Source organism: Microtus pennsylvanicus, chromosome 13 (genome assembly GCF_037038515.1).
Source record: "Microtus pennsylvanicus isolate mMicPen1 chromosome 13, mMicPen1.hap1, whole genome shotgun sequence".
In the NCBI taxonomy this organism is placed as follows: Eukaryota; Metazoa; Chordata; class Mammalia; order Rodentia; family Cricetidae; genus Microtus; species Microtus pennsylvanicus.
In genome coordinates this window covers 77882507-77899687 of record NC_134591.1, presented here as the reverse complement: position 1 = coordinate 77899687, position 17181 = coordinate 77882507, and the positions used below count along the sequence as shown (strand labels likewise).

At 51.0% G+C, this 17181-nt stretch overlaps 1 protein-coding gene across 3 annotated transcripts; it reads right to left on the bottom strand.

The window, feature by feature from the left end:
- Nucleotides 1-3560: 3560 nt before the first annotated feature.
- Eno1 (enolase 1) lies at nucleotides 3561-16207 on the bottom strand. Of its 3 annotated transcripts, none has more exons than XM_075945010.1 (12): nucleotides 15710-16207; nucleotides 12923-13016; nucleotides 11170-11265; nucleotides 10044-10102; nucleotides 8166-8235; nucleotides 7941-8074; nucleotides 6898-7120; nucleotides 5923-6120; nucleotides 5403-5604; nucleotides 5032-5140; nucleotides 4850-4908; nucleotides 3561-4474 (listed from the first exon to the last, which is right to left on the bottom strand). In XM_075945010.1, exons 1-12 carry the CDS (start codon nucleotides 16115-16117, stop codon nucleotides 4405-4407), a joined length of 1722 nt encoding a protein of 573 aa, XP_075801125.1. In that variant the 5' UTR covers nucleotides 16118-16207; the 3' UTR covers nucleotides 3561-4404. The 3 variants fall into 3 exon arrangements, with proteins under 3 accessions (XP_075801125.1, XP_075801126.1, XP_075801123.1); XM_075945011.1 differs by lacking the exon at nucleotides 15710-16207 and adding an exon at nucleotides 13823-13860; XM_075945008.1 differs by lacking the exon at nucleotides 10044-10102 and adding an exon at nucleotides 10386-10444 and having other exon boundaries at nucleotides 4059-4474; nucleotides 15710-16156.
- Nucleotides 16208-17181: the final 974 nt, after the last annotated feature.

Here is a 17181-nt window from a genome sequence, read left to right as displayed (position 1 = left end):
ACTTGGTGAAGAACAGGGCTTACACCTGGGATCCCAGCCCTTGGGAAGCTGAGGCAGGAGCATCGTGGGGGTTTGAGGCTGGCCTGGGTGACTTTTATTAAGCTCCAAAACAAAAACAGAAATGGAAAAAGAAAGTTTGGATAAGAGAGGCAGTCTGTTGTTGGCAGCGTTGGGTGGGGCAGAATATTCCACTAACATTTCTGGTACATCTATGTAGTGGGTTTCAGGAAAATGTCCCCAGGTACTCAAGAATCCAGAAACTTCCATGAAGAAGATGGCAACCACAGATGTGCACACTGACACCAGGCTCCACATAACCATCTCGGCCAGAGGCATGAGGAATGTCCCATATTACCATGTTTGTCCAGGAAATAAGAGCATGGGGAAGCCTCCCTAACAAGCCTGACCTCTGCTGACGTATGCACCCATTAACACTTTCGAAAATCCACAGTGAAAATGAAGCTCGGCAGTACGGAATTTCTGTCACCAGTGGGAGACCCTGGCTCCAACCCCTTGTAACACAACTAATAAAAACCCAGAGACAGATATTGGGGTTCAACCTGAATATCAGAAAATAAAGCAGACTCTTACCTCTACCTCAAACTGAAAACGGCAATCCTGCCTCCACGAATCCCCTGATTGAGACTGAGCTGAGAGCTGTCTCCTCCTGTTTTATATTCCTCTCTAGTGCTGGGATTCAAGGTGTGTACAACCACTGCCTGGCCTGTATGACTGACCAGTGTGGCTGCTTTGCACTGATCTTCAGGCAAGCTTTGTTTATTAAAACACAACATACCTCTATAACCCCTAGCACTGCCTCCTCCCCAAATCTGCAGATAACCAATATGCAGGGCAACTAACTTCTGGTTGTCACTTAGGCATAAAGTCACACACACACGCACACACACACGCACACACACACACACACACACACACACGGAGGGGGGAGAGAAGGAGAGGGAGAGCAAGAGCGAGCGAGCAAGCAGCAGAGCAGCAGGAATATTCACAGAAACCCAGGGTGAAATGAAGTACTGAGACCTGCTGAGCCCAGCTACAGTTTAAAAAGACCCCTAAGGCTTCATTCATCTTCTTTCATGGGATACTGTATCTGATTGTTTAGCCTGTTTTATTCTGAACAGCAGTCTAAGCTGATGAGAGATACACTTAGTGTCTGTGGTAACAGCAGCATTTGGGGGTAGTGGCAACGTCGCCATCTAGAGCCCTGCACTTGCTCTGTGCCCTTAGCTACTGCTGCAATTAGTCTCTGGCGGGAGGTGGGGAAGCAGGTGTTGGGATCCGGACTGCTCCAGAGGAAGGCTGATTTGGCTGCGTCCTCAGGCCTAGCTCAGAATCCACTGCCCAGGCACAGGCTCCCCATGCAGCCCTTGCTCAGGGGTACCAGCTCTGCGGACTCAGCTGCTTCTGCCTCAGCTTCATTCATTATGAGCAAAATTCTCAAGACCAGGGGGCTTTCATGGAGGCTTGGCGGCTTCCCACTTCTCCTTCCAAGCTTGATACTCTAGCCCTGCCCAGGCACCACCAACCCTGGACCCGCTGACTTTGTTAGTGAATTTTAAGCTTGGCTGTTTGTAACAAAGCTGGAAGCTTTGGACTCCAGGGGGAAGTGAGGGGATTCAGGGATGAGGCCTGAGCAAGGAATCCTTTAAGAAATTCTCACGAGGCCAAGCTGGAAGATCACTGCTTTAGACAATTTTGTTCTAAGGCCAGAGGCCCAGGAATTTGTGCTAAAACCACAGAGAGCAAATGAATTTTTTTTGTGACAGAAATGGGTAAAAACACCAAACAAGCAGAGAAGCTAACAATTCCACCGGGGCTGCTTGGAAGGGTTTCTGTAAACTCATGTGGTCTAGAGACCCCAGGCTTCTGATAAATGTCTCCCTAATAGCTTCATGGAAACTTGGCAGTCATGTGGCCTGTCCTCCTATGGACAGACCCCCAGGACAAGGTTCTGGCCTGTTTGGGGGCGGGAATGTGCTTCCTTAGTTCTGCGTCTGGAAGCTTAGTCACCACCTCCCTTGCCTACTACCTCAGTGTGCACAGGTCCAGCCTGACTGAGAATATGCCAGGACCCGCATGGTGGCTTACCACCAGTTCCAGATGACCCAAGACACTTTTCTGCCTCCATGGGCACCAGACACACATGTGGCACACATACATGCCAGCAAACATTCATAGAAATAAACCTAATGTGCTTAATGGTATTATTTGGCAATCAAGAAATGTCTGTAGGTGGGCTGGAGAGATGACTCAGTGGTTAAGTACATTGCCTGCTCTTCCAAAGGTCCTGAGTTCAATTCCCAGACAGAATATTATATACATAATAAATATTTAAGGAAATGTCTGCAGCAAGTCATGAAAAAAAAACCCAGTGCAGAGGGATTGGGGGTGACTCAGTGGCTTAGTCAGATGCTTCAGGACCCAAGTTCAGTGTGTAGCCCCTATGTCCGCCAGCTCGCCAGCTGGAAACTTCAGCCCCAGAAGCTGATAACCTCCTCCCAACTGTTCACGCGTGCATGTGTAAACAGAAACACATAAAATTTAAAAAAGTTGCTTGGCATCTGTACAGATCAGAGTTCAAGGTCAGCCTGGTTCCAGGTCTGAGTGCACAGCACCCTGAAGATAAACTGAAACCCATTGCAATGGCAGCTTGCAAGCCCACTTCAGACTCAGCCTTAAGCCTACAGTGATGCTCCGGTCACAGCCTCCCACACGAGCTGAAATCACAGATGTGGGTGCTGCACAAAAGCTATCTGTGGCCGGGCGGAAGATGGCTGTGTGGTAGGTGCTGGGAAGCTTTCCCTATTATTTGGAAGTGTATGTGTGTGTGGGGGTGGTGGTGAGGGTGTTTGCCTAGGGCCCCTGATCCACTAAGCAACTTACCCATTACTAGAAAAAAAAAACAAAAACTGAACATGTCTGAGGGTAAGGGAAGCCTGAGCCTGCATGAATACAGCTACTGACTTCTGAATGGCTTACATGGTCCACAATCACCCATAAGTCACTAAGGGCGCTCCCTAGAGGCTGTTCCAGACTGATGTCTAACCTAACAAGGAGACCTGGGAAGATGGTCCTCAGATCTTCCATGGGACAGAAACCCATCCACCCTACATTTTCTGTATGTGCATAGGGAGGCCAGAAGAGTCCTGAGGGGCAGCCGTCCTTTTTCTACCAACTTCAATCTTGAGGAAAAGCAGAGCTGGGCTCCCCTATCAGCCCACTTTTATTTTCTAAAAATATTTATTACGCATTGAATATTGTCTGCATGCATGCCTACAGGCCAGAAGAGGGCACCAGACCTCATTACAGATGGTTGAGCCACCATGTGGTTGCTGGGAATTGAACTCAGGACCTTTGGAAGAACAGGCAGTGCTCTTAACCTGAGCCATCTCTCCAGCCCTTTTAAATACAAATTTCTCACACTGGTTTTAGGAGCATTAAGATTTTATATGTAGGTAGGTGCACCTGACTCCTACTCCTTTAATACCTTTGAGATGCTCTCCCTTCTCACAGCAGACAGGACATTACCGTACAGCACTGGCTGGCTTTAAACACACACCAACTTTTAATGGGTAGTGCAGGAAAGAGGGTAAGAGCCCTGCTGCTCTACCACAGACAGGTCCAGAGTTCAGTCTTCAGCAACTACCTGGGGGCTCAAACTATGAGATGAGGTACCCTTTCTTTTGGTTCTGCAGCCCAGGTTGGCCTGCTCTTGCTGGGATTAAAGGTATGTACCCCACTTGTCCATAATGAAGACTTAAAAAAAGTGATTTTCCCCCACCGTGACATGGTTTGCCATTCCCATTTCACACATGAAGAACTGTAGTCATGTCTTTCCCAAGGATGGCTGGTCATCTCTTCTGATGGGATCCTAATGTCGGAACATTTTTAGGTCAAGCCTGTATTGGTTCCTTCTGCCCGGCAGCTCAATCCCTCCCTGTTCTAGCTGTCCTTTACTTGGGTCCTGAGAGAGGACCCAGAACTTCCAGACTTTCTTACCCCAGAACAGTAATTACACACGGGACTCCAGGGGACCCTGATTTGTTCCATCCACTCACAGGCAGTGCTTATGGGTCACTGAGGCTTTTATTCTGCATGTAGAACCGCTGGGGCAGGGGTCTTTCCTGTGGCCACCCTAGAGATTACACTGGGCTCCAGACACTAGCTTGGAAGTGAGGTGACAATGATTCGGACCAGTTACATGATTACAAAGCTGGGGTTTCCAGCAGGGCTCCAGGCGGTCGGGTCGGGCGGACTGAAGAGGACTGAAGATGTCTAAGGAAGCAGTGGCATGGGAGGGGCAAGCACTGGGCCGGCCTTGAGCCGCCTTGATGACATCAGGGACGGGGTCTAAGCAGCTGGTGGCTCCAGGGATCTGCATCCACTTTACTTGGCCAGGGGATTCCTGAAGCACCTGCCGGCAAACTTGGCCTTGCTGCCCAGCTCTTCCTCGATTCTTGGCAAACAAAGAGGGCAGAAGAGGGGAACAAAACAAAACACAAAGTCAGCTCCCGGTGCAGAGGGTGTGTTGGCCCAGTCTGTTAACTCTAACCCATGAAAAGTGGAAGCAGGGGACTGCCATGAGTTTGAGTCTTCCTGCTGTCACAACAGGAAAGCAGAGTGAGGTTTGAAAGGAGCACCAGTGTCTGTCCCAGGCACTGCTAAGCTTCTAATGTGGACAGACCCTCAAAAGTGAGCTATTCTGTCTTCCACCAGCAGATGGCAGCACCACACAGGCAAACAACTGCTTTGTGATCCACTGTCAACCAGTGTCTGTGCATGGCCTTCCAACAGAATACGCCCACCCACTGTCTCCCTGCTGAATCTTTACCTAAGAATCTGGTTGTACTTGGCCAGGCGCTCGGATCGGCAAGGGGCACCAGTCTTGATCTAGAGGGACAAGGAAAAAGCCATCATTATAGAAGCCATGGAGAGAACATGAACCAAGTCCAGCCTTCTCTCCCACAGCGGAAGAGACACCCCTACAACTACACCCAGGCGGGAAGCGCTTACCTGCCCAGTGCAGAGCCCCACTACCAGGTCAGCGATGAAAGTATCCTCGGTCTCCCCAGAGCGATGGGACACCATGACCCCCCAACCATTGGACTGGGCCAGCTTACACCTAAGAAAGGACACAAGTCAGACCATGTGATGTACTGAGCTGCAGCCTTACAGCCCAAGGACTTCCTCACCCTCATGCTCACACCCTGGCATCAAGCCCCCAAAGAGACAAACATCCTGGTCTCTGTAGCGGAAGCTAAGCCACAGGGACCAAGGACTAGGCAACAGTGCTCACTGCTGTGTCCCTCCGGTTACCACCATGTACTTACTCTACAGACACCTGGAATTGACAGTCCCAGAAGCCCTGCCCACCGGCTACTCACGCCTGCAGAGACTCAGTCACGGAGCCAATCTGGTTCACTTTGAGCAGGAGGCAGTTGCAGGACTTCTCACTGACAGCCTTGGCAATCCTCTTAGGGTTGGTCACTGTGAGATCGTCCCCAACCACCTGGATGCCTGAGCTGGCTGTGAACTTCTTCCAGGCTTCCCAGTCATCCTGGTCAAAGGGGTCCTCAATGGATACCACTAGGAAAGGAGGCATCAGGTGGGCTGTGGTCCCCAGGCACCAGTTCCTCTTTCTGTCTCAGCAGTTGAGAGCAGTGCCTGTTCTTCTAGAGGTCCTGGGTTTTATTTCAGCACCCACACAGTAGCTCACAACTGGAACTCCAGGCTCCAGGGGTCCCCACACCCATGGGAAAACATCAATGCACATAAAATAAAGGGAATGAGGAGTATGTTAAGGTCTTGGCTTAAGCGTGACCAGTGTGGACCTATCACTACAGTGGGAGCTAGGATGATGTTCCATGTCCCAGACCCCTGCAGCCGGCATAACAGGGGACTCACCTGGATACTCCCGGATGAAGGACTTGTACAGGTCAGCCAGCTGGTCAGGGGTGATGTACCTGCTGGCGTCATCAGGAGACTTGAAGTCCAGGTCGTACTTCCCGGACCTGAAGAACTCAGAGGCGGCCACGTCCATGCCGATGACAACCTGTTCAGTGTAGCCAGCCTTTCCAATTGCGTTCTTCAGCAGCTCCAGAGCTGGAAAGAGACGAGGCAAAGGTGGGTAACAGGTGCCGAATGGGGACTGTCCTGGCTGTGAGTTTCAGGTTGTCAGGCACTCATTCCTGCTTGGGTCAAAAGGTCATTGGTGAGGGACCATGGACCCATAAGTAGCAATCTCTAACACAGCCCTTCTTATGCCATGGCAGTTCTGTTGGCGAAGATGCAGTTGGAGTGACAGTTGCAACTGAGATCAGCTGTCCTGAGGACTGGCTTTAAATAGAATGGAGGCTGGAATCCAAGAGGAAAACCTCAGCAAGGGCCACCTCAAGTCAAAGCTGCCAAGATCTGAGACACAAGGCTCCTGACACCTGCCAATGACCCCGGCAGCTAGAAGGTGAATGCACAATGAAGCTCATTTAAAACAGGCCAAAGAGGCCACAGAGGGCCAGAGACACGGCTGGTAAAGTGCTTGTCCTCAGACCCAACACCCAAGTTCAGCACCCCAGGCCAAAGTGGAAGAATCGAGTGAACGCATACACACAAAATTAAAATGGGACCAACTGGCTTGCTGGAGATGGCTCAGTGGTTAAGAGCAATGGCTACTCTTCCAGAACCCATGTTCAATCACCAGCACGGCATGGGTAACTCCAGCTCTAAGAGATCTAGGACCATTCTCAAGTCACCCCATGAAACTAGGGGGAAAAAAACTATACTCAAAGCTTTTGCTTTCCTCCTTAAATGCTGCCATCGGTCTTGATCCCGTCCCCAAACTGGCAGGTATGAGGGGACAGTGCTATACAGTTCAGTGCTTACCTTCTTTGTTCTCCAGGATGTTAGGCGCAAACCCGCCCTCGTCACCCACATTGGTGGCATCCTTCCCATATTTCTCCTTGATGACATTCTTCAGGTTGTGATAAACCTCTGCCCCAATGCGCATGGCTTCACGGAAACTGGACGCCCCCACAGGGAGGATCATGAACTCCTGCATGGCGAGCTTGTTGCCAGCGTGAGACCCGCCGTTGATGACATTGAAAGCCTGGGAGAAGCAGAGGAGAGCTGTGCTGCTGGCCCAGGGAAGCCTACCCTACCCAGCTAGCTGCTATCAGGCCCACATGGGCCGGGCCCTGTGCTGTGAGTCCTAATTATAAAAGACTTGATGCACAGGGTCTTCGTGGGTCCCCATGATGTGACACTCAAACTTATAATGGTTAGTATTAATATGATTTAGAACCAATTGGAATGAGTCCTAGAGAGACTATTTAGATCATCCGGCCTACTGGCATGTCTGTGGTGATTAGAAGTAGAAGCAGACCCCTGTGGATAACACCATTCCCTGGGTTTGGGTTCTGGATTACATAAGGGTAGAGGGGAGCTAAATAGTTAGTTGGTGTGTCTATACTCAACCCTCCCAACAGGTCTCACTATATATCCCTGGCTGTCTTCATCTCCAATCTGTAGGCCAGGCTGGCCTCAAAGTCACCGACCCATGCATCCGTCTGCCTCTGTCTCCTGAGTACTGGGGTCAAAGGTGTGTGCCAGCAATGCCAGCTTAAATGCCTTTTCCAGTCTGGAATCCTGCAGTGACTCATCCCACAGATTAAGACTGGCGTACTTATGTTTCTTTAGACGGAACAGTGCTGAGAGTAAAGGCCTGCAGCAGCATCACTGGCTTCATTTCTGCCTCTGCCTGTGAATGTGCTGACACACTTCAGCAGTGACTTCCCTGCTAGGATGGATGTGTTTACAGTCGTGTGGAAAACAAGCTTTTCCCTAAACTTGCTTCTTTAAGTATTGTTCTGTAGCAAGCAACAGAACTGGAAGGGGACACCTCTAGCAAGTTCTAACAAGTCACTCACTGGGACTGGCAGGATAACTTCAGCGTTGCCAGCCAAGTCAGCGATGTGGCGGTAGAGGGGCACCCCCTTTTCTGCAGCACCAGCTTTGCAGACAGCCAGGGACACTCCCAGGATGGCATTGGCACCGAATTTGGCTGGAATAAAATAGAAATGGTGAACGGAAGCCGTAAGACCCACATAAAAACCCGCACTTGTGAACACAGGCTCCCCAGGGCGGACACTCACATTTATTCTCGGTGCCGTCCATCTCGATCATCAGCTTGTCGATCTTCTCCTGCTCCACCACATTCAGTTTCTACAGGGAGACGGGGCGGTGAGGGCCAGGGCAATCACCTCAACTCTGCTCTCACACCAAGCAGCACTTTAGAAAGGTCTGAACCCCAGGCCGAGGCTGGGCATGGAGTATAGCAAGGAGCTTCCTAAGCTAAGACTGGCTCAGTCCTCAGCACCAAAGAGAACAATGAGGTAGAACAAAGCCACATTTGACTTGTCCTAATTAGCGGCTTCAGGCATTTCCCTGGGTCCACAGACTACAGTCTACCTAGGGAGTCAAGGTCACACATACAAGGCTGCTGTGTGTGCCCTGTACTGCATAAACTATCACCATAAACAAGGGTGCTCTTAGAAGCCGAGCAGTAAGGCTTACTGTTTAGTCAAGCAAGCAGGGCCCTGCCAAGGGTCCTTTAAGGCTGCCCCTGCTAATCAATGTCAAACAGACAGATCTCCACTCAATGTCCAGATCATCCATTAAAACATTTGGTTGATAAGGGTTTAGTTTCCAGAATCCATGTGGCCATTCAAAATTGTCTGCAACTCCAGTTGCAGAGTATCTGATGCTATTTTCTGGCTTCCACATGCACCAGGCATGCATGTGGTGCATAAATATACATGCAAGTAAAACCCACACACACATAATGACATTATTCTGTAAAATATTGTTCATATAAGAAGTATGGGAGAAAATCTACAATCCTGTAATGCTGTGTGAGCATTCTGACGTCTCAGTGCTTTGGCAGGCGATGCTAAAGGAGGCAGTTGCTCAAGTAGAGAGCCCACCAAGGGTGTAAGTATGAGGGGACGGCCTGGGGACCAAGGGACAGAGAATAAGACATTCAAGGAGCTGCCCAGGAGACTGGAGCAGAGGGCGCAGGCAGAGTTATAATGAGCAATTGTCTGGAGACCAGACAAGCAGAACCAATTACAGCATTAGGGCGGCTTAGCTAGGGACAAATGACAGGATGGCATATACTGAACGGGAGGAGGAAGGGGGTATGGCCAACTGCTCCCTGAGTCACCTCCAGACCCATTTCACCCACACCAGATTTGCAGTCTGACCTTGGCCTGAAAGACTGGGCTAAACTAAGATGAGAAAAAAAAAATCACGTGTATGTCTGAATGTGTGCTGTGCATGAAGGAGACTGGGGGGGGGGGGAGCGCAGGGGGTGGGTTTTGAGTCCCTGGCGTGGAAATCAAGTGGTTGATGGTCCAGAGTTTGGTGTGGGGACCAAACTCAAATCCTCTGGAAATGTGGCAAATGCTGTTCTGCTGAGCCACCCTCCACCAAATGAGGATTTAAAAAAAAAAAAAAAAAAAAAAGCAGGGACAGAGTTGAAATCAGGGCTTTGCATGCAGCATGCAAATACCACAGGGGGGCGGGGATGGAGTCCTGCCTAACTCCCAAGTACCCAGACTGTAGGCACATGCCATAGCTTCGGAATGTAGCCCGGGCTCCTGGCATCTCTATCACCTGAACCCCATCCTGTGTTCCAGTCAGTACCTAAGCCAACCCAATAGGGCAATAAATTCCCAAGTCCAGGTATCTACCACGGACAATGTCCCAGAAAGCCTCTACTCAAATCTGGACCATGGCCTCCCAAAGGTCAAGATAGCATAGGGAGCGATGCCAAGTGTTCCCCACCTCCACTCCGCCCCATTCCCAACCACTTTCGGGTGTCATCAGAAGCAGCAGCCACAGGCAGGCAGGTTGGTTAGACTCATGCATAAAATGGAATCCTCAACTTTTAAGCTCTCAGAATAAGCTAAGGCCCTGGGATTCGCTCTGGTGGCACTGATCCACAGCGGTTATGGGAAGGTGGGTCCTACCTTGCTAACTAGAGCAGGTGCGATAGTTTTATTGATGTGCTCAACAGCCTTTGAGACACCTAGAAGGAACAATCATGAAATTACTGACAGTATTACAATACGCAGGCGTGAGCAGCATTGCTGGAGCACCCGAGCTGTGGGTCCTCCACAGGACACTAACCCCCACCCCACTTCCGCCAGAGGGAGGCTTCCTGGCCCAGTCTGAGCGCTCTTCCTTAGGAACCAGAACCCGGGGGTTAGAGCCACGCAAGAGCAATCAGCTCAGAATGATCCGAGGGACAGTTAGTTCAAGACCATGCACTGGGAAGACCAGCTGCACACCTAGGATGCAGGGCGTGTTACCTGAGTGCACAAGGCTGGTGCCAGGAACTCATTAACATACTTAACAGGTCTCGAGACGCCTGCCCAGCAGAGGTGAATAGAAGGGAAAAGAGACTCAGGAGAGAACAGGCTTCAGAAGAAAGAAGTGAGGGAAGTGGCCGCAGGAGAGCTTCGGATGTCAGCTTCTCCTACAAGCGGGCTTATTAGCAGCGACACTGGGCTGTTCTGCTCTAGAGAGGCCTTGGGGGGGGGGCTCTTAAAGTCCAGCAGACACAATCTTCTCTCCCTTGCTGCCTCAACACCACTAACGTCCCAAAATTGGTCACATCCTCTGTTCCCCAATTCTTTAGAAAGACCCACACGCCTTGCAGGGCTAATACTGCCCCAGGGATGAAGGCGGGGCCTAATTCTGGGTGCTCTGCTGGCTCTTGAGCAAGCAGATTCCATTTACAGATGGTGACAGCCACATCAAGGTAACAGGTCAGTGAGCATGCAGCCAGAGGACTGGGGCTGGTCCACACAGGCCTTGCCTGTCTCCAGGCAACAGAAAAGCAGACCACAAAACTGTCTGAGTGCCTCCACTGAAGGCAGACACCTCTCCCCACTGAAGACGTGAGTAGCTTCCAAAGCCCAGACTGACAAGTCTCCTTATGTTCGCATGCCCAGTTTCCAAGCTTGGCAATGTGGGTGTCAGTGAGCTGACACCTTGCTGACTTTCCAATGTGGCAACAGCGCTCACCAATGACAGGAGAGAAACCCAGAGAAAGGCAAGGAGGGCTGGTGGGATATGAGTTCCTAGACTTACCCTTCCCCAAGTAGCGGGTCTTATCATTGTCACGGAGTTCCAGGGCCTCATAGATGCCAGTGGAAGCACCGCTGGGCACGGCAGCCCGGAAGAGACCTGGCATAGAGGTAGGAAAAATCAACTATGAAATGTCAGCACACGCCTGTAATCCCAGCATACAGGAGGGTGAGGCAGCAGAATTTCCATGTGTTTGGAGTCAATTTTGACTAAAGCAACAAACACTAAAACAAACAAAACTATCAAACAGACCTACAGCTCAGGTCCAAGCCTCTCTCAGTCAGAGCATCTAGCCTCAGAAGTGCTGTTGCTTCCTCATCAGCTAGACACCCTCCAGACCATTCTTTACATTGACCCTAATATAGACCCATCAAGTAGGCTCTCAGGAGTCTCCCTGGAGGGACCTGCGAGCTAGCCTGCCTGCAACCTGCCCTGGATTCCTAAACATCCAAAGGGTTCTGATGTAAGCGAAACAAAGGTCAATTCTGCCTCCAGGGCTGAGAATAAAAAGACCGGAGTAGATTTGACACCATGTGTCTTCCTGGACACAGGATCGCAATGAACCTGGGGCCTCCAGGTGATGAAGCCTTCCATGACTGTCCCCAGTGCTGTGATTACAGGTGTACCCCACTAGACCCAGTTTCTTATGTGGGTGCTGGGGATTGGAGCTCATGTCTCATGCTTGCATGACTGCCACCTTCTAAAGGGACCATCAATGCAGCTGCTCTAAAGATATTAAGCACAACCATAATCATAGCACCTAAGAGGACTCAGGGTTTGAGAACCACATGGCCTCCACACACAGGAAATCTTATGGGGGAAAAAAATCTAGTTAATTATTGTAAATATTGTTTTTACCTGACAAATGACAACATTAAGATTATACTAATACAAAAAAAGTAGCCAGGATTCAGCTGAGAGCCCTGCAGCACACACGCAAGCTGTTGCTGAGGATGTGAGGATCCTTTTCTGGGGGACTGGCAGGAAGGGCTGGGCTCTGGTGCTAGCTAGACTTGTGACTAAGACAATGACTCAGCTCTGACTGGCAGGTCCTGTGAGCTCTGTAGAACTGTACACCCATTCCTCAGGTCCCTTTCCCACGACATGCATCTCTGAACACAGAACTGCACCAGCACAGGGGTCCTTGAGTAGAGGACACAGGTTCTTGCTTTGTAGCCCTGGCTAGTCTCTAGTCTCAAAACTGGCAATCCTCCTGCAGCAGGCTCCCAAGTGCTGAGATTAAAGGCATTAGCTGCCACACCCATCCAGTTCCTTATAATAAAAGCTTCTTTTTTTTGCAATGCTGTGATTTGACCTTAGGACCTCCCACCTGTTAGGCAAATCTCCTGTTTATATTCCCAGTCCCTTAAGTCATAAGAAGAGCTTCTGGGCTGTCCCAAAGCCCCACTTGCAACCATCCCTGCCCCTCATCTCTATCCTATATGGAGGGAACTGTCCTATTGCCATCTGCTTATTTGATCACAGCCAGCTGAACAACCAAAGGATGGTCCTTTTTTAGGAACAAGGGCTTACTTAAGCCCTGGCTTTACTTACTTCTCTGCCCCGATGATCCACCCGGCCCACATCCTGCCTTAAACACCTTGGAGCAGAGCTGGGCGTGGTGGCCCATGCCTGCAGTCTCAGCAGAGGGAATGCTGAGAAGGGATGCGTGCACAGGATGCTGCCTTGCCACCCTTGCTCCCATTCATTTCTCAATGGAACGTGGTAGAAGAAACCATGAAAAGTGGGGACATACCTTTTGAGGTGCAGAGATCAACCTCAACAGTGGGATTCCCACGGGAGTCAAAGATCTCTCGGGCGTGGACCTTAAGAATAGACATGGCTTGTTTCTGTAAGGAAAAAAAACAATTCATATTTTTCTATAAAGCATAACACAGAACAATAATTCAAGGGATCACTTCTGAGGGATGCTGGTCTTCCGTTTAGGAAGGCTGCTTATTAAAGGAGCTGTAGGGAGGGCAGTAGCATGACCTGCTGGAAAGCAGCAAAAAGTAGTCCTTAGAAATCATGCCAGGGGGCTGGAGAGATGGCTCAGTGGCTAGGAGCAATGGTGCTCACTTAGGGCCTCAGTTTAATTCCCAGCAACCACATCGTGGCTCACAACCACTTGTAATGAGACCCGGTGCCCTCTTTGGACATGCTGGTGTACAGGCAGGAGGAACACTGTATATATAATAAACCTTAAAAAAAAGGAGGGGCGCCGGGCGGTGGTGGCGCACGCCTTTAATCCCAGCACTCGGGAGGCAGAGGCAGGCGGATCTCTGTGAGTTCGAGACCAGCCTGGTCTACAGAGCTAGTTCCAGGACAGGCTCCAAAGCTACAGAGAAACCCTGTCTCGAAAAACCAAAATTAAAAAAAAAAAGAAACCCTGTCTCAAAAAACAAAATACAAAAAAAAACAAAAAAGGAAAAAAAAAAAAAGGAGGGGCTTAGTGCTCAGAGGCGCGCTCACCACCCTGCCTGTGCTACATTCCTCAGAGCTGTGGTGGTAGCCAATTCAACCGCAAACGTTGAGCTTAGCATGCTCAAAGGCCGGAGTTGTATCCCTCAGGACCAGGGTGTAGAAGGGGAGGAAGAATAAAAAAGCTAGAGATTGCAAGCACTAGTGCAAATAAAAAAAAAAAAAAAAATCAAACCTTCAGCTGGATGATACGATGTGCTCGCTCACTCACACAAGGCCTGATGAGAAGGAACCAGGATGAAACAGTGATGGGAGGTCACAGAGTAAACCATGTAAAATTAGGGAAAATGCCTAACTCATCGTATTGTAACCATAGTAACAACAGCATATTCAGTTGATGGAGATTTGATAACCAGTAAGAAATCGCACTTGGAAGCCAGCAACACCTAACTCCTCGGTCTGTGAACATCAGCACCAACATTCTCTGGTCTGGTGGCACATGTCTGCTAGCTTGCCTAGCACGTGGGCGGTCCTAGGTTCAATTCCCACTGCCATATTTCCGCTATGGCGATGGTTTCTGATTCTTATTTCTTTCAAAAGGACACTTTTATTTTATTAAAAACCGTTTTTAAGAGCACTAACGAGGTTTAATCAGAAAACATCCTGAGAGGAGGGTTACTGGACAACAAACTTGAAAGAATGCCCATTTCCTACTTTTTCTCCAGTAGGCTTTCCAAGAATGGAATTTACCAAAGAGCCTTTAGAACGAAACTGGATGAGCCCTGAAGCCAAATTAGCCTTCAGAAGCCACTATCTGGCCGGTTCCCCACATCTCCCCTGGCAAGGGCTGAAGCACCAAAAGCATCTTTTTGTTTCAACTGAGAAGTCACTTCTGTGGTTTTGTCTTGTGTGAGACGATCTTTATACACTTATGAAAAGAAGTATCTACTTTTTACCCTGTTACAAAACATCAACCACTACTCTGTGGGCTTCAAGCACATTTAACCTAGACCAGGCTGGGTTTAAATACCCTTCTCTTCTTTGTGGCCTCCCAACCCCACGTTCTAGGTATGCCAAGTTGATCCGAACTCATAGTGATCCTCCTGCTGCAGACTACCCAGTGTGTATTGCCACGCCTGGCTCAAAGGCACTTTAGTCTTCTTTTACTTGGGGGGGGGGGGGGCGCCCACGTGGTATGGCGCACTGTGGAAGTCAGACTACTGACTTGCAAGAGTTGGTTCTCTCCTTCCCCTGCACGTATCTGACTCGGATCCTTAAGCTGGGCAGCAACTGTCTCTAGTCAGGATAAAATCTCACCCTCTAGGTCTTTTAGATGGATTTAACGCCGGACCAGGGTCATAAATGTGGACCTAGAGGTCAGAGCTTCAGTCCAGGCCGACTCTGACCGAGCTCGAAAGCCAAAGGACCACGCTGCTTAAGGCCAGAACGAACAGGAAGTTTTCTTAAACACATCTTAAGTCGGTTCATGGCCGGCTAGTAGCCACCCAGGAAGCCCGTACCACTTCTTGCCTAACCGGGGCGAGGTCTTCTAAGGGCTTCCCAACTATCCAACGGGACTGCTGCAATTTCCTCTAGTCCAGGCACCTAACTAGTGAGAAGTATTCCGAAGCAGAGATGGGCTGGACCACTCCCGCCCAGTGACGCTAGACTGCGGTCCAAGAGACACAGCCCTAGCAGGCCCTGCGGAAGGTCGAGGGGGAGGGGGGCTCTGCCTCGTGGGCATCTTTGTTTCTGGCCCTTCCATTTCAAGAAGGGCTTTCATGAACATCAGGAGGTCAAGTCTTTCCCTCCCTCAAAAGCCTTCCCCACAAAGCTACAGGGAGAAAAGCACTTAACTACCCAGGGCGGCGATCAACCATGTTTTGTATTTGCTGTTGCTTGCTTGGGAACCCAGTTAAATTGCAAGCCTGTAGCTGGGTAATAACAGGTGGGCCTGCACCTCCCCACCCCCCTTCAAGAGCCCGCGACCTTCCACGAGGCTGACCCGAGCGCTCCCCGGATGCCCGGCTCGCACCCAGGGTAAGGGGTGCCCATGCCCACCAGGTTCCCCAGCACAGCTCGCTCGTGAGCGAACGGTCTCCAAGGGACACCCGAACCCTACCTGGCAGTCGGCGTCCCGTAGAGGAAGAGCGCTGAGGTTCCTGCACACACCCTGGAGAACGTTCAGGAGAGCTGTGCGTGCGACCCGTGAGCTGAGCTGGTCTAAGCGCCTCCCACTCCGGCTTTGAGCGCAGCTCGGGAAGCCCCGCCCACTCTTCTCCTTGTGGGCCCGCCCTGTTTTCTCTCCTCTTGGGCATTGGTCGTCAGTGCTGTCACTCCAGTAGAAGACTGTGACTGAGGTGTCCGCTTGGCCTGCACAGACTGGGGGCGATGGCCCGGGGGCGGGGGTAGACGTGGCTGGCTGGGCCTGTCGCATTGTCGGGTGGCCGGGCGAGCCTCCCGCTGGGACCCGGGGGCCGCGCTGAGGGTCTACGAAAGCTGGGTGAGGGCGGGGCGGCGCAGCCGGCATGCGGGCTCCGGCCGGCGGCACGTACTCCGAGTCCCACACGCACGCACTCGGTGTGGAGGCGCCGAGCACGTCCGGCCCACGACCTTGTTGATGACCTTCGCGGCCCGGCCCTACCGTGGGCCTCGCCCCGCCCCTAGGTGCGGGAGACCCCGGCGGCGTGGAAACGTTAAGCCGCAGCGTGGGTAGCCTCACTCGCGTGGAACGGGGTGGGGGGGCGGATAGGGCACTACGCCTGCGCGCTGCGTGCGCTCTACGCCACCCCCCCACCCCCGCGAATCCGGGTCCTGGCTGTCGGCCGCCGGCCGCCAAGGTGACCCTGTCCTTTTGTCCTTGCTGTGGAGACGGAGGTAGCCAAAGGGAAGTGAACTTTCCCGTAACATTACCTAATCATTGTATTGTCGTGTGCAGGGTATCGAACGCACGATCCCACTAACTAAAGTCTGTACCATTGTGCTACACCCGCCCAGCTACTCCACCCTGCTCCTCGTCGTCGTCGTCGTCGTCGTCGTCGTCGTCGTCGTCGTCGTCCCCCCCTCCCGCTCCACCTCAGCGTTAATTCATTCTTTTCCCTGTTAAGGGCCTTTCTTGAAGGATTTAATACCTCTTTCCCCAGATGATGGACTAGATCCAACCTACCTGGATTTTTTTTTTTTTTTTTTTTTTTTTGGTTTTTCGAGACAGGGTTTCTCTGTAGCTTTGGTGCCCGTCCCGGAACTAGCTCTTGTAGACCAGGCTGGCCTCGAACTCCCAGAGATCCGCCTGCCTCCCGAGTGCTGGGATTAAAGGCGTGCGCCACCACCGCCCGGCACCTACCTGGATTTTTGAGAACTGTATTTGTGTTTAGAGTTTGGTGTTTTATGTAGGCCAAAGTCTAGACTAGTCCACAGTTGTGTGGCAAATGACCGGAAGGGGTGGGTGGAGTCATTTTACCTCTCCTTTGAGAAAGTAAAACCGGTGTTTAATCACAGCTCCAGGGAGGCAGAGGCAAGCAGATCTCTGAGTTCAAGGCTCACTTGGTATACATAATGAGTTCCAAGCCAGAGAATGCAAAATGATGAGACTGT

Bases quoted from the DNA above. Each gene is read 5' to 3' on its own strand.
- Eno1 (XM_075945010.1), bottom strand. From the start codon at position 16,117: ATGCCGGCTGCGCCGCCCCGCCCTCACCCAGCTTTCGTAGACCCTCAG. The intron at 10,103-11,169 runs GTAAGTCTAGGA...TGTTCCTTCTAG, and splicing joins GACCCGCTACTTGGGGAAGG to GTGTCTCAAAGGCTGTTGAG. The intron at 8,075-8,165 runs GTGAGTGTCCGC...ATTTTATTCCAG, and splicing joins GGACGGCACCGAGAATAAAT to CCAAATTCGGTGCCAATGCC.